This window comes from Ahaetulla prasina, chromosome 16, assembly GCF_028640845.1.
Source record: "Ahaetulla prasina isolate Xishuangbanna chromosome 16, ASM2864084v1, whole genome shotgun sequence".
Taxonomy (NCBI): domain Eukaryota; kingdom Metazoa; phylum Chordata; class Lepidosauria; order Squamata; family Colubridae; genus Ahaetulla; species Ahaetulla prasina.
Window position 1 is genome coordinate 3,814,035 of NC_080554.1, and position 15,966 is coordinate 3,830,000.

General features: G+C 45.0%; 1 protein-coding gene across 3 annotated transcripts in view; it reads right to left on the reverse strand.

Moving 5' to 3' along the window:
* Positions 1-110: 110 nt before the first annotated feature.
* ENTPD8 (ectonucleoside triphosphate diphosphohydrolase 8) overlaps positions 111-15,966 on the reverse strand; it is a 19,469-nt gene continuing 3,613 nt past the window's right edge. The window contains exons 2-11 of one of the 3 annotated variants that reach the window (XM_058159480.1): positions 13,391-13,461; positions 9,758-9,885; positions 8,356-8,473; positions 6,130-6,280; positions 5,747-5,906; positions 5,308-5,538; positions 3,369-3,635; positions 2,443-2,553; positions 1,468-1,605; positions 111-627 (exon numbers count right to left, since the gene is read on the reverse strand). In XM_058159480.1, coding sequence (XP_058015463.1) covers positions 445-627; positions 1,468-1,605; positions 2,443-2,553; positions 3,369-3,635; positions 5,308-5,538; positions 5,747-5,906; positions 6,130-6,280; positions 8,356-8,473; positions 9,758-9,883 — 1,485 coding nt within the window. In that variant the 5' untranslated portion in view covers positions 9,884-9,885; positions 13,391-13,461 and the 3' untranslated portion in view covers positions 111-444. Of the gene's footprint in view, positions 628-1,467; positions 1,606-2,442; positions 2,554-3,368; positions 3,636-5,307; positions 5,539-5,746; positions 5,907-6,129; positions 6,281-8,355; positions 8,474-9,757; positions 9,886-10,339; positions 10,440-13,390; positions 13,462-15,966 lie in introns of those variants that run through there. The other 2 variants (XM_058159482.1, XM_058159481.1) reach the window with 2 other exon arrangements.

Genomic DNA, 15,966 nt, shown 5'->3' on the forward strand with positions numbered 1-15,966 from the left:
TTCCAAGTGCACACATGCGAAGAGCTGCCAAATAGCAAGAGCAGCTGAAGAAAAAAGGACGACTCAGAAGTAAGGCCAGGAGATGATTGGCCCCTCCCATAAGGCTTAAAAGAGCAAACGAGCCGTTGGGTTCTTTGTAGAAAAGCAACGTTGATTTCCGTGCTTCTTGTGCTTCTTGAACTTTGTGGGGGTGGGGGGGGTGCCAAGAAAAGCCTTTGGCAGGTTGCCAAAGACATCAAAGGCTGGTGATAAGGCCGAGGGACTGGTTATGAAGAACTTTGTTTGGGACGAAGTTGAGAATGAATTAATTCTCAGCTGTTTTAATAAAATAAGTTTGTTGAGTACTGAAACTGTGTTTGGCAATCACTACTTGGGCCTTGGTCACAGCAATCTCCCAAGGAAAGGGACGGCGGAGGCGATCGAGTCCCCTGGGGGGGGTGTCTCTCACAGCAGAGACTGCAAAACGAGGATGAGGAGGCAGAGGGCCAGGCCGGCCACGAGGAAGAAGATGCTTGCAATCCAGAAGGCTTCTTGGTGACCCTTGAGCAGTGGAGGGGCTTCAGCCCGGATCATGTTGGTGAGGTTCAGCATGTAGCCCAGGGTCCAACCGATGTCAGAATTGGCAGCCTGTGAGGAAGGAGAGAGAGAGGAGGAGGAGGGTGGGGAGGAAAAAACTTTGAGAAGAATGAGTAGACTCCTCCCCTTGGGCATCTTGTTCCTTTCCTCGCCATCTTTGTCGAGTTTAAACTAAATTAATGGTTGTTCTACTTCACCTTTTAACGCTTCTTATCGGTTTTAAATGACTGTGAGCCACCTGGAGTTACTTCCAGGCAGGAGTGGGCTGCTGGGGGTTTGGGAGAACCTCCAGCTAAGATTCTGTGCAGTTCGGAGAAGCCCCAAATCCCACGCCTGGCTGGTCCTGCCCACCCCACCCTGCCCCTCCCAGGAGTCCCTGAGCCTCCACGCACAACCTGCATTTACCTGCATCCAAAAACGGGCTGCGTGGGGACTCCTGGGAGGAGATGGGCGGGATGGGCGAGGCCAGCCGGGAGTGGGCCTAGTGGAAGTTTGGGAAGGCCAGAAATGGGCCTGTTTCTGGCCTCTAGAGGGCCTCCGGAGCCTGGGGAGGCTGTTTTCACCCTGCCGGAGGCTCAAGAAAAGCCTCCAGAGTCCAGGGAGTGCAAAAACGCCTCCCCCCCCCCCGCTGTGGTGCAGGAGGCTGACTAGAGCACACCCACCATGGCCATGCCCACCCAGCACCCGGGCAGAGAACCCCTTGCTAAAAATTTTGAAGCCCACCCCTGCTTCCAGGTGAGATGGGCAGCGTAGATTTTGATAAAGGAATCGGTGGGACTACTGATTGGCGAAATGGACCCTGCGGTCAACACCAGCAGAGAGGCTCTTGGCAGGTTACACCAGGAATGAAAATAAATTTCATGGGGTCGAGGCCCCCTGAGACCGTCTCACCTGCATTTGGAAGGCGATGTTCTGCCAGGTGTCATTTCGGAAGCCGTAACCGTCCAATAGAAGGGTCACGATGAAGCTGGCACTGGCGCAGTAATTCTTCAGGTGGAAGGGTTTTTCGCGAGGGTAACTGGTGCTCAGCTGGGAGAAGCAGAGAGTAGCCCAAAGGGAATTGTAATACAAATGTGGCTTTTGGGTAGTGTCAGCTTCAAAAGTCTGAATAATGCAAGAAAGGAAGGAAGGAAGGAAGGAAGGAAGGAAGGGAGGAGGAGGAGGAGGAGGAGGAGGAGGAGGAGGAGGAGATATACATATACATACAATATATAGATAGATAGATGACAAACAGACAAAGTGGATGGATGGATGGATGGATGGATAGATAGATGATAAATACAGAGAGAGAATGATGGAGATAGATAGATGATAGATAGATAGATAGATAGATAGATAGATAGATAGATAGATAGATAGATAGATAGATAGATAGATAGATAGATAGATAGATAGGCAGGCAGGCAGGCAGGCAGACAGACAGACAGACAGACAGACAGACAGACACAAATAGACAGACAGATGATGGATGGTTAGATAGATAAACAGACAGATGGATAAACAGACATGATGGATAGAGACAGAGATAGATAATGAAGATAGATAATAGGATGGATGGATAGCTAGCTAGATGATAGGATAGAAGGGAGAGATAGGTAGGTGGATGGATGGATAGATAGAGAGATAGAGAGATAGAGAGATAGAGAGATAGAGAGATAGATATGGATGGACGGACAGATGACAGATAAGATATATTAGATGGATGGATGGATAGATGGATGGACGGACGGATGCACAGACAGACATGATAGATAGGATATATTAGATAGATGGATAGATAGATAGATAGATAGATAGATAGATAGATAGATAGATAGATAGATAGATAGATAGATAGATAGATAGATAGATAATATAGATACTTACATCTTCCCATGTTCTGGCACAGAACACCTGAATAGCTCTCTCTACAGTGGCCAGTGGGCTACTGGCTGTCAGGTTGAGAAAGCGGAAAGTATAGTAATATGCTGAAAAAGCCTGGAAGATTTTAAAACAATATACCGTATAAACATCCCAATGAGAATTTCTCCCCATATTTTCAACAGGGGTGAGGATCTCATCTAAATTAGCTTAGCAGCAAGGAGAGAGCCAAGTGGGGACGTAGCTAGGTCAAGAACCCCGAATCATTTTTGCCGCCAATTTTTATTTTATTTTAAGAAAACGGTACTGTACTTATAGCCAACGTTGGCTCCAACACGCCGTTTTCCTGTTTCTTGGGCAAACCCCAGCGCCTTGAAGCTAGGAAAGGATCAGAGCCAGAATTTAAAGATTCCTCCCTACTTCCAGAATTCCAGTCGGAGAGGCGACCCTGCCTCTCATTTATGGAATAGATGCTCCAAAATACAGGCGGTCCTTGATTCGCAACAATTCATTTAGTGACCGTTCGAAATTACGACGGCCTTTTGGGTCGACCATTTTGGGTCGACCATTGCAAAATTTGGGGCGCTGGGCAACTGGCATGGACTTATGACGGTTGCAGTGTCCGAAGGTCCCCTTTTGTGACCTTCTGACCAGCAAACATAACGGGGAAGTCAACTAACTACACAACTGCAGGGATTCACCCAAGAGCTGACAAGAAAGGTCGTAAAAACGAGTCAAAACTCCACCAACGTCTCGCTTCGCCATATCCATTTCGGCCTCCATTGTGGTCGTAAAAAAAAATTCGGATTTCACGACCGAAGTGGAGAAGAGGAGAGGGGAGAGGAGGCTATCCCTAATCTCCGGAGAAACGCCCCCTAAATTTAATTCCCCCTACCCAGGAATTCAGAAATTCGTTTCGCAAAACCTCCTACCAGAAACTTCCCGTTGACGCTTGGCTGGTAGATCCCTTCGAAGCCGCAGGATGATGGATCTCGGCAGCCGGAGAAGTTGAAGATGGCTTTGAACTGTTCCCGGCAGAGGCTGAAATTCCCTTTGCCCACCAGAGTTACGTTGGCCGGAGATGCGGTCGAGGACAGAGGCTTGGCACACGGATTGCCAGAGAGGGACGCCGTCCGTATCATCTCTTGGTAGCCTTTTGGGTAGCAGGGGTGAGCCACCTCATCGCTGGCACCTGCATTCTGAAAGCAACGTCCATCAATTCTCAGGCCCCGAAAACCAGATCCATATAGAATAGAATCGCGGAGTCGGAAGCGACCTTAGAAGTCTTCTAGTCCAACCCACACCCACCAAGTAGGAAACCCTACACCACTTGAGACAAATGGTTATCCAACATCTTCTTGAAAGTGTTGGAGCGTTCGCAACTTCTGGTGGCAAGTTGTTCCACTGGTTAATTGTTCTAACTGTCAGGGAATTTCTCCTTCGTTCTAAGTTGCTTCTCTCCTTGATTAGTTTCCATCCGTTGCTTCTTGTCTCGACCTCAGGTGCTTTGGAGAATAGCTTGACTCCCGCTTCTTTGTGGCAGGAAACCTTCTACCGTATAGTAGAAGGTCCAGTTAAACTGATCTATTCCTAAACGCTCAAACTCAGGAATCTTCTCAGTTTACAGAATTAACAGAGTTGTTAATCCTTGGAAGGTCTTTTAGTCCAACTTCCTGTTCAAGCAGGAGACCCTATACCATTCCAGACAAATGGCTGTCTAATCTCTTTATAAAAACCTCCAATGATGAAGCATCCACAATTTCCGGAGGCAAACTCTTCCACCGGTTAATGGTTCTCACTGCCAGGAAATTTCTCCTTCGTTTTAGCAGGATTTGACTCATTAAATTCTTAAGTTACCGTCAAATTTCTGGGTTCTACCATATCGCAAGATCTAAAATGGATAGCTAACATCAAAAAACATCATCAAAAAAGCACAACAAAGAACGTTCTTTCTGCGCCAACTCAGTAAGCTCAAACTGCCCAGGGAGCTGCTGATCCAGTTCTACGGAGGAATGATGGAGTCTGTCATTTGCACCTCTATAACTGTCTGGTTCGGTTCTGCAACCCAACAAGACAGACACAGACTTCAGAGGATCATTAGAACTGCAGAAAAAACAATTGCTACCAACCTGCCTTCCACTGAAGACCCGTATATTGCACAAGTCAGAAAGAGGGCCGTGAAAATATTTACAGACCCCTCGCATCCTGGACATAAACTGTTTCAACTCTGACCCTCAAAATGACGCTATAGAGCACTGCACATCAGAACAACTAGACACAAGGACAATTTTTTCCCCAAACGCCATCACTCTGCTAAAGAAATAATTCCCTCAACACTGTCAAATTATTTATTAAGTCTGCACTACTATTAATCTTCTCATCGTTCCCATCACCCATCTCCTCCCACTTATGACTGTATGACTGTAACCTTGTTGCTGGTATCCTTAACATTTATATTGACTGTTTCCCTATGGTTATCATAAGTGTTGTACCTTATGATTGTTGACGAATGTATCTTGTCTTTTTATGTACACTGAGAGCGTATGCACCAAAGACAAATTCCTTGTATGTCCAATCACTCTTGGCCAATAAAGAATTCTATTCTATTCTATTCTATTCTATTCTATTCTATTCTATTCTATTCTATTCTATTCTATTCTATTCTATTCTATTCAACTCTACTCTACTCTACTCTACTCTACTCTTATTCTATTCTATTCTATTCGGGCTCCATTGTCATAAATCGAGGACTGTCTCTAATTGGCAGAAGCCACGGTCTTAACGTTCTCCTGGAAAAGCTGGAAAGTGGCTGCTTTTCTTCATCTCCCTGCCTTTCCCGGTGGCTTTGAAGCCACCCTCTGGTTAACTTACAAGGATCAGCCGGATCACCCGTTGAAAAGCTTGATTCTGGCCGTAGCAGAGGTAGCTGTGGCTATAGATGGTGTAGTCAAAGCCGTAGAGGCGAAACTGGACGGCTTCGGATGGATCCACGATCAGACCAGCTGGGATGAAGCTGATTTGGGTAGAGGCTCCGCCAAGGTCCAGAGCTCCCAAGATATTGGCGGAGGGAGGGCGGATCCATCCTCGCTCTTGGGCCGAGTACTGCAGAGAGAAGATTAGAATAGAACCACAGAGTTGGAAGGGACCTTGGAGGTCATCTAATCCAACCCCGCCACCCAAGCACAAGACCCTACACCATTTCTGACAAATGGCAGCCCAGTCTCTTCTTGAAAGCTTCTTGAAAGTTCTAAGTTGCTTCTCTCCTTGGCTATTTTGGCTTCGGCTTCGCTCACCCTGAATCCAGCCCTACCTGGGTGAAAGAATTCAGAAGGTAGTTGATGGTGATCCAGCCAAAGGCACCTTCCTCCTTCCCGCTGATAATTCGAGCACCTTGGAAACTCACAGGATACTTCTGGATCGTTTGGGAAACCGCCTCCAAGATCTGCGCCGCTGCTGACTCGTTCTGCATCCTGTAGTGTAGAATCATTCGTCATGAGGACTAGAAACACAGAAATAACCCTCCACTTACAGTCATAATTGGGTACCAGAATGTACTACGAAGGTTGTTAGGGTGCGGTTCTGTCTGCATGAATAAACCACAGGTTAAACAAACCTGACTTTAGCACCATCTTTGTACCTTTTATTTATTTTTATTTATAACTGAAATGTTTTTTGCTGCCCAAGTCTTTGTACCTGAGTAGCCTCATGCCCGCTGTGGCTCCCAAATAAACTGGTGACTCTTGCTGTCTTTCTGGAGGGATAACTCTCATGGCTGCGTTCAGACAATCCTGTAGGGACGTACCAGCCTTTGGAGGGTTATTGGCATAGCTGGATATTCCAGGTCCTGCAATGACCAAAAACGAGGTGAGATCTGGTGTTCCAGACCTTGAGCAGTTCTCATCCAGCTCCAGATCTGACCAGCTTCCAAGCGAGTCTTTGGAAGTTATTCAAGGATAGGTTTAGGATATTACAACTCCTACTAAAATAACCAAAGAGGATGAAATGGATATTAGATGTAGAGACAGACGTAAAATACAGTAATAGAGTTGAAAGGGACCTTGGAGGTCTTCTAGTCCAACAATCATCTATTACAATGTCCTTCCTGTCAAAGACTACTTCAGCTTCAATTGCAACAATAGACGAGCACACAATAGATTTAAGCTTAATGTGGACCGCTCCAATCTTGATTGCAGAAAATATGACTTCAGTAACAGAGTTGTTAATGCCTGGAATGCACTACCTGACTCTGTCGTCTCTTCCCAAAATCCCCAAAGCTTCAACCAAAAACTGTCTACTATTGACCTCACCCCATTCCTAAGAGGTCTGTAAGGGGCGTGCATAAGAGCACCAGCGTGCCTACCGTTCCTGTCCTATTGTTTCCTTTCGTGATATCCAACTAATTTAGTTATTAAATACTCATACTTATATATAATATATTGTATAGTTATTTCATGCTTACGCTTATATATATTGTGTGACAAAATAAATAAAATAAAATAAAATAAAATAAAATAAAAACCCCTATTCAAGCAGGAGACCCTACAACAGGGGTCTGCAAACTTGGCTCTTTTAAGACTTGTGGACTTCAACTCCCAGAGTTCCTCAGAGAGTCCACAAGTCTTAAAAGAGCCAAGTTTGCAGACCCCTGCCCTATATCCTTCCACACAAATGGAGGTCTCTGTTTGAAAGCCCCCAATGTTGAAGCACCTGAAGGCAACTTCTGTTCCATTGGTTGATTGACCTGTTAGGAAATTTCTCCTTCATTCTAAGTTGCTTCTCTCCTTGGTTAGTCTCCATCCGTTGTTTCTTGTCCTGCCTTTTGATGCTGTAAAGCAGCGGTTCTCAACCTGTGGGTCGTGACCCTGTTGGGGGTCGAATGACGATTTGCCAGGGGTCGCCTAAGACCGTCGGAAATATGGGAAGTATACTTTGTGAGTCGAAGAATCGCGCTCCAATGGTTGACTCCACAAGCCAGCTGCAGGCTCTTCAAATTGCTAGACGAATTTGGCTTCGGGCGCGATGAATTAAAAAAAGAGAGAAATCTTTGCTCTGATGTCTCCCTCTCAAGCCAGCTGCAATCACTCCCAATCGCTAACCTAATCTGGCCACATCGTGAGGAATTGTATTAAAGGGGTCGCAGCACTATAAAGGTTGAGAACCACTGCTGTAAAGGTTGCACAGTGCCCTGTGAGCAAGGTCCTCTTAGCGACATTATGGGAATTAAATCAGTAGCTCCAGTCTGCTTTACAATAATAGCTTGAGTAATAGTTAAGGAGAAAAACAAAGTAGAAGAGAAAGAGAGGAGGGGTTGAGTGATGGGTCCAGGGGTGAAATCCAGCAGGTTCGGACAGGTTCTGGAGAACCGGTAGCGGAAATTTTGAGTAGTTCGGAGAACCGGCAAATACCATCTCTGGCTGGCCCCCAGAGTGGGGTGGGAATGGGGATTTTGCAATATCCTTCCCCCCTGGAGCGGGGTGGGAATGGGAATTTTGCAATATCCTTCCCCTGGAATTAGGTAGGAATGGGGATTTTACAGTATCCTTCCCCTGGAGTGTGGAGGGAATGGAGATTTTGCAGTATCCTTCCCCTGCCACGCCCACCAAGCCACACCACACCCACCAAGCCACGCCCACAGAAGTGGCAGTAAAAAAATTTGAAATCCACCACTGGATGGATCCATGTTAGAAGGGAGGAGGAGGAGGAGGAGAAGGAGGAGGAGGAAGTGATCATCCTTGGTAGTCTCTGAGCTTGCTTGTTTTCCTGCAGACCTTCCATTACCCAACTAGGCAACACCATCAGTTCTACTCCGATGACGTTACCTAGTTTGGTAATGTATATTCTTTGCTATTGAATACTCTGTCTCACCATCCGCAGACACCATAATACGTCTCAGAATAAGAAGTGGGGGAGAAAACTGACCTTTGACATGGCAGGAGAACATTTGGCTAACCACGCCCGTATCGTTTTCCTTCTCCTCTGGCCACTGGTATACAAAGAGGGACGTGTGCGAGGAACCTGCATCAAATACCAAGCCATACTGGAAAGGAGTCATTCAGAAATAAAATAGTCAGATAGGAGAACGTCTTATCGTGTTCTCTGCAAATAACAGCCAAAGCTTAAGGCACCTCTGAACTTGGAAATCTGGTCTAGCTATTATAACAGAGAAGGGGAAGGGCCTTCTCTGTGGGGGCTCCCACCCTCTGGAACGAACTCCCCCCCCAGGACTTCGTCAACTTCCGGACCTCCGAACCTTCCGCCGCGAGCTTAAAACATATCTATTCATCTGCGCAGGACTGGATTAGATTTTAAATTTATACGGGTTTTAATGGGTTTTATTATTTATATTGTTCTTTTTAATTATTTGGCTGTGTAGAATAAGTTTTTTAATTGATATTTTATTCTGTATTTATATGTACCTTTTTATTTGCCTGTGAACCGCCCTGAGTCCCTAGGGAGATAGGGCGGTATACAAATACGATAACTAACTAACTAACTAACTAACTAACTAACTAACTAACTAACTAACTAAATAAATAAATAAATAAATAAATAAATAAATAAATAAATAAATAAATAAATAAATAAATAAAGTCTCAGTTGTACAATATACAGTAGTGGCCAAAATTGTGGAAACCTTTTGGAGAGAAAGTGTATTTTCTAAAACTAGCTAATAACACCACTTTTTTCTTTTAGTAGTACCATAAAATTATGTATCAATGGAAAGATCATTTAAACCAAGAATGTAATGCCATAACTTTTATGAAGGATTTGCTATTAGGATACCAGTTACAGTATAAAGAGGAAAAGTGAAACAAGTAGAAAAAATGAGAGTATACAAAAATGATCGCCACATCAGTGAATACTTAGTTGGGTAACTTTTAGCATGAATGACGGCCTTACAACGTCTTCCCATGGAGTGAACCAAGTCTTTGAGTTCTGCAGCTGTTCTAACGTGAAACCGAGATTGAAGGATTGCTTGTATTAACTGGGTTTTATTGCTGGGTCGCTTCTAACTAACAAGTTTCTTTAGTTGACTCCATAGAATTTTCAGTTGGGTTAAGGCAGGGGTCTTACACACGCGCGACACACACACACCCCGCGCGACCCCCACTTTTGGCACGCGATGGTAGCCATCCCTGTCCTACCCATTCATTTAGTTGTTAGATCAATATTCTGTCTTTCTTCTCTTGGACTTGAAGATGACTTGAAGATGTCGACCTTCCAATGACCTCAAGTTGGACTGGAGTTCAGTCTTCCCAACCCTGATCCACTCCTTTAACCATTGTGCCCCATCGTCTCCGTATCGCTTTTGCACACTCACCTTGTCCTTAGAAGGTAGTGTGACGTTGTGGATTCTCACCAGGCTAAGGATCAGGGCAGTGAGAGAAAAGATACCCAAAAGACTCAGACTTCCGCGAAGATACCAGCTGTTCCACTTGGAGCCCATTTCTGAGAAGACAAAAACGGGAAACGTGTTGGAGTTCCCCATTCAAACAGCCCTGAAGATCATCATCAAGACAGGGTTATTTATTTTTATTTATTTATTTTGTCACACAGTATATATAAGCATAAGTATGAAATAACTATACAACATATAAGCATATATATAAGTATGAGTATGTAATAACTATATTAATTGGATATAATGAAAGAAAACAATAGGACAGGAACAGTAGACACATTTGTGCTCTTATGCACGCCCCTTACGGACCTCTTAGGAATGAGGGGAGGTTGATAGTAGACAGGGGTAAAGGGAGGGAGAGAAAGAAGGGAGGGAAGGAAGGAAGCAATAGCAATAGCATTCAGACTTCTACACAGCTTCACAGTGCTTTTACAGCCCTCTCTAAGCAGTTTACAGAGTCGGCCTCTTGCCCACAACAACCTGGGTCCTCATTTTACCCACCTCGGAAGGATGGAAGGCTGAGTCAACCTTGAGCCGGTCAGGATCGAACTCCTGGCAGTGAGCAGAGTCAGCCTGCAATCCTGCACTCTAACCACTGTGCCATTGCAACTCCTGTTTTATTGCCTTGTGGAGAGCAAGGACGAAGGCTTAGAAGCTGGATGCTTCATCCTGGTTGGCTGAAAAAAGCCATAACTAACCAACTTTGCATTCTGTACAAAACCATCAAGAGTGGTGTACAAACCACAGTAGCAAGGCTGGGATGTGGTAAGCCAGGTCCCAGGAGCTCTCACGGTTTCTGAGCGTGTGAACTAGAATCTGTTTCTATTCTACTACCGTATTTCTCTTCCCTTAGCTTTTAAGGAAGTTGGTGAAATTGCAGAGAGGAGGAGGAGGTAGAGGGGAGGGGGAGGAAGAGGGGGAGGGGGAGGAGAGGAGGAGGATTCTTTAATGCATGTTTATGATTGCAGTTTTGTGCAGTTTTAAAGCTGGTGTCATCTTTAATGGAGAAAGTTCTATGTATTCTTTTACTCTTCTATATAAGGGGAGGAGGAGGAGGAGGAGGAGGAGGAGGAGAAAAGAAGGAGGAGGAGGAGGAGGAGGAGGAGGAGGAGGAGGAGGAGGAGGAGGAGGAGGAGGAGGAGGAGGAGGAAGAGGAAGAGGAAGAGGAGGAGGAGGAGGAGAAGGAGGAGAAGGAGAAGGAGGAGAAGGAGAAGGAGGAGAAAGAAGGAGAGGAAGGGAAGGGAAGGAAGGGAAGGAGAAAGAAGGAGAGGAAGAGGAAGGGAAGGAGGAGGAGGAGGAGGAGGAGGAGGAGAAGGAGAAGGAGAAAGAAGGAGAGGAAGAGGAAGGAGAAAAGAAGGAGAGGAAGGGGAAGGGGAAGGGGAAGGAGAAGGAGAAAAGAAGGAGAGGAAGAGGAAGGGGAAGAAGGAGGAGGAGGAGCAGGAGAAGGAGAAGGAGAGGAAGAGGAAGAGGAAGAGGAAGAGGAAGAAGAAGAAGAAGAAGAAGAAGAAGAAGAAGAAGAAGAAGAAGAAGAAGAAGAAGAAGAAGAAGAAGAAGAAGAAGAAGAAGAAGAAGAAGAAGAAGAGGAAGACGACCTTAAAAAACAAAGCTTCTGGATGCTTGGATGTTAGGCTGACTAGCAACTAAACGTAGTTTCTGGTAGCCAAGATTTAACCCATTCCATTTGCATCCCTTTGGACACAAAGAAAAGAAAAGAGTCAGGAAAAGTTCCCCAAGGACATTAGCTCCCCATTTGATCTCATCTATTGAACATTCTTGTTTAGACAGCAGTGCGTCGATCTCTATATATAGAAACGGGGACAATCAAATGAGTTGATTGAGCCGGTGGCCTTCAGCCAAGAGACCAACCTTGTGCCAACAGAGTTACCACATTCCAGAGAACTGTAAAAAAAAAAGATGGGCGAGGGGGGCACCCAAGCCAGCTGACGACAACCACACCCATCCCACACACAACCTGCAAAGTGATGATTCCCAACCGTGTGGCCAACAAGCAAGGTCGTTCTGGAAAGCCATCTCCATTTCCCAGGGCTAACCTTGAATTCATGCAAGGTGCATGGATGCAAAACCTCATACTTGGCTTTGAAATCGCTTCCCGCTTCCTACTGGTGAATTGTCCTCATTGTCAGGGAATTTCTCCTTAGTTCTAAGTTGCTTCTCTCCTTGATTGGTTTCCATCTGTTGCTTCTTGTTCTACCCTCAGGTGCTTTGGAGAATAGCTTGACTCCCTCTTCTTTGGGGCAACCCTTCAGATATTGGAAGACTAACTCCTACCCTTCCAAGGCCGAGAGAGACTGGGCCCAAATCACGCAGCTGGCTTTGTGTCCAAGGCAGGACCAGAACTCATGATCTCTCCGTTCCTAATCTGGTGCCCTTCACTCAGAGGTGAAATCCAGCAGGTTCTGACACAGGTTCTGGAGAACCGGGAGCGGAAATTTTGAGTAGTTCGGAGAACCGGCAAATACCGCCTCTGGCTGGCCCCTAGAGTGGGGTGGGAATGGAGATTCTGCAATATCTTTCCCTGGAGCGGGGAGGGAATGGGGATTTTGCAGTATCCTTCCCCCAGGAATGGGGAGGGAATGAGGATTTTGCAATATCCTTCCCCTCGAGCGGGGAGGGAATGGGGATTTTGCAATATCCTTCTCCCAGGAGTGGGGAGGGAATGGAGATTTTGCAATATCCCTCCCCCAGGAGTGGGGAGGGAATGGGGATTTTGCAATATCCTTCCTCCAGGAGTGGGGAGGGAATGGGGATTTTGCAGTATCCTTCCCCTAGGAGTGGGAAGGGAATGGAGATTTTGCAATATCCTTCCCCCAGGAGTGGGAAGGGAATGGAGATTTTGCAATATCCTTCCCCCAGGAGTGGGGTGGGAATGAAGATTTTGCAGTTTCCTTCTCCCTGTCACGCCCACCAAGCCACACCACGCCCACCAAGCCACGCCCACAGAACCGGTAGTTTTAAAAAATTGAATTCTACCACTGCCTTGACTGCTAGGTCAAATTGTCTCTCTCTGACTGTTTTACACATATAAGAACAGAGGGGGTAGCTTCTATTTTCTTTTCTTTCTTTCTTTTTTACTCCTGCCTACCATTGGAGGTTTTGAAGAAAAGATTGGGCATCTGTTTGTCTGGAATGCTTGAGCAGGAGGGGGTTGGACTGGAAGATCTCTCAGGGTCCCTTCCAGCCCTGTGATTCTTTGTTCTAAACCAGAGGTGGGTTTCAGCAGGTTCTGACCAGTTCTGGAGAACCGGTAGTGGAAATTTTGACTGGCCCCCCACCCCCATCTATTCTCTGCCTCCGGAGTCCCAGCTGATGGGGAGGAAATGGGGATTTTGCAGTAACCTTCCCCTGGAGTGGGGTGGGAATGGAGATTTTGCAATATCCTTCCCATTCCACGCCCACCAAGCCATGCCACGCCCACCAAGGCACACCCACAGAACCGGTAGTAAGAAAATTTGGAACCCACCACCGTTCTAAATTCCTCTGGAAAAGTCAATATTATAATATAAAGCCAGCAAAACCGTCCCTTTTAAATACCTTAAGTGCCACTTGAGGTCTGGAGGGTTTTCAAGAGATGATTATCAGTGTAGCTTTCGAAAGCTTAGATACTGGAACAAAAGGATTTAAAAAAGAAAAAGAAAAAGAAATCCAGGAAGCAAATTGGTACAATAGCCGACACAAAGAGATCTAGAAACTTTGTAGGCAGCTAAACCCATTAATCCCGGAGCCTAAAATTACTTAATGACACCCCTTGGAAAGCATATTTTTAATTCTGCCCTCGCTTGAGAAGCTAAATTAACCCTACCTCACTGCATCTTTGAAAGCAGTTTTTAAAAGCTGGAAGTATTGAGGCAAGGAATACTATTATTAGGAAACAATGCTTTTTATATCTAGCAGGTTGACATGGTATGCCTGTATCTTGATTTCAGAATTCCTTGCACAACAAATGGATCCTAACAAATGTTAGGATCCTGAAATGTTATTTTATTTTTTGTTTTGGGGATTGCCAAATTTAGAGATTTTAGCTTCTAACTTACCGCAGCCGTAACATTTCAACCCAACCAATCAACCCATCAGTAGGCAGTCCTCAACTTATGACCAGAACTGAGCCCAACACTTCCATCACTAAGCGAGGCAGTTGTTAAGGGCGTTTTGCCCCATTTTTTTAACCGCCTTCCTTGTCAGAGCTGTTAAGGGAATCCCTGCGGTTCTTAAGCTAAGAACGTGGTTGTTTTTTGTTTTTGTTGTTGTTTACATTTATATCCCGCCCTTCTCCGAAGACTCAGGGCGGCTTACAGTGTATAAGGCAATAGTCTCATTCTATTTGTATATTTTTACAAAGTCAACTTATTGCCCCCCCAACAATCTGGGTTGTTAAACGAATCCGGCTTCCCCGCTTGACTTGGCTTGTCGGAAGGTCGCAAAATGAAGTGTGTGTGTGTGTGTCACTTGATTCAGGGACCCGGCAACCGTCATAAACGCGAGTCGGTTGCCAAGCATCCGCATTCTGATCGCGTGATCGTGGGGATTCTGCAACGGTCATTAAGCGTGGAAAATAAGTCACTTTTTCGAACTCACTAAACGAATGTTGTAAACTGAGGACGGTCATTTTCTGTGACGTGGGTTGCGTTGGGCAATGGTCAATAACGACTTCAGAAGATTATAAATATAAAAAGATGGATTGGGTAAAACAGAAAAGAAATCGTAAAGAAAGCATATAATATCAGAAGATCGGAGTTGCTCGGATACCAAACAAGGGAAATATCATACAATCAAGAAGAAAGAAAGAAGAGAGGGATGGAAGGTAAGAAAGAGGAGGTGAAGGAGAGAGAGGGATGGAGGGAAGGAGAAGAAGAGGAGGATAAGTTAGGGGATAAGAGTAGGAGAGAAGGTGAGAAAGGAGGGAAAGAGGAGATGAGTGGAGGAGAGGAAAGGAAGTAGGTAAGAGGAGGGAGAGGAGGAAGAAGAAGGTAGGAAAAGAGAGGAAGGAAGGAGGGAGGGAAAAGAGAAGAAGTTTTCTTGTAAAACGGAGGGAAAGAAGAACAACTCCAAATGTAATTAAAATGCTTTATTTTTGCGCTTTCCTTAGAGAAAATAAGTATGATTGTCTATGAATAAGAAAATGTACATTTACAATATGTGTATACGAAAAGAAATTTTTTAAAAAAAAATTATATTAAAAAATGGTCAATAACTAATGATGTTTCAATAGCTGCTTGCCTTCCGGCTTTGTGGGCCAAAAAGTTAATGTTTCAACTTTTAATATATATATAATAAAAGTTTTATATCCTGTCCGCAGAAATAGTTTCAGCGTTTTAATGCTTATTTCCCTCAGTTTTAACAAGCTTCCCACGGGAGGACAGCTTGGACCCGGTTACGTAAAACAGGCACTTAATTCTTAGCTCCCCTTATCTGCTCGGCCCGCTCATTGTTTTTCTAATTGGCTGGGTGTTTCTTTTTTTCACCATTTAATAATTAACCTCTCACCCAAAGTGAGTCCTTTCTTGAGCCGGCATATTCCTAAATGGTATGAGATATTTGGAGGGGAATAAAATAATCGGAGATGAACTTAGCTGAGGGGGTGGCCCCAAGAACTTCGCCATTTCAGGATCACAGGATGATCAGAATCGCAATGAGGGGAGGCTCAAGAAATATATATAATAAACGAGAGAAAACCGAGGCTGCCTGGACACCAGAAATATTGAAATGGAAATAAATACAGCAATGGAGAGAGATAAGAAGAAGAAGAAGAGAGACGGAAAGGTAGAAGGAGGGAGAGAGAAAGAAGAAAGGGAAGAGGAGGGGAGGGGAGGAAAGGTAGGGGAAATAAGAGTAGGAGAGGTCAGATAGGGAGGAGGGGGAGAAAGGAAGGGGAAGTAGAGAAGGAGTAGGAGGGGAGAGGAGAAAGTAGGGAGGATGAAAGAAGGGAGGAAGAGGAATGAGAAGAAGAAAGGATCGCTGTGAAAGGAAGAAAGGCAACCTCGAACATATTTGAACAGATCAGGATAAAAACTGAAATAGTTAAAAAAAAGAAGGATGAAAAAGAATGTATACCAATAAAAACGGAGAAATTTAAAATCTGAGGGCGAAAGAAGAGGATATTTAGTGAAACG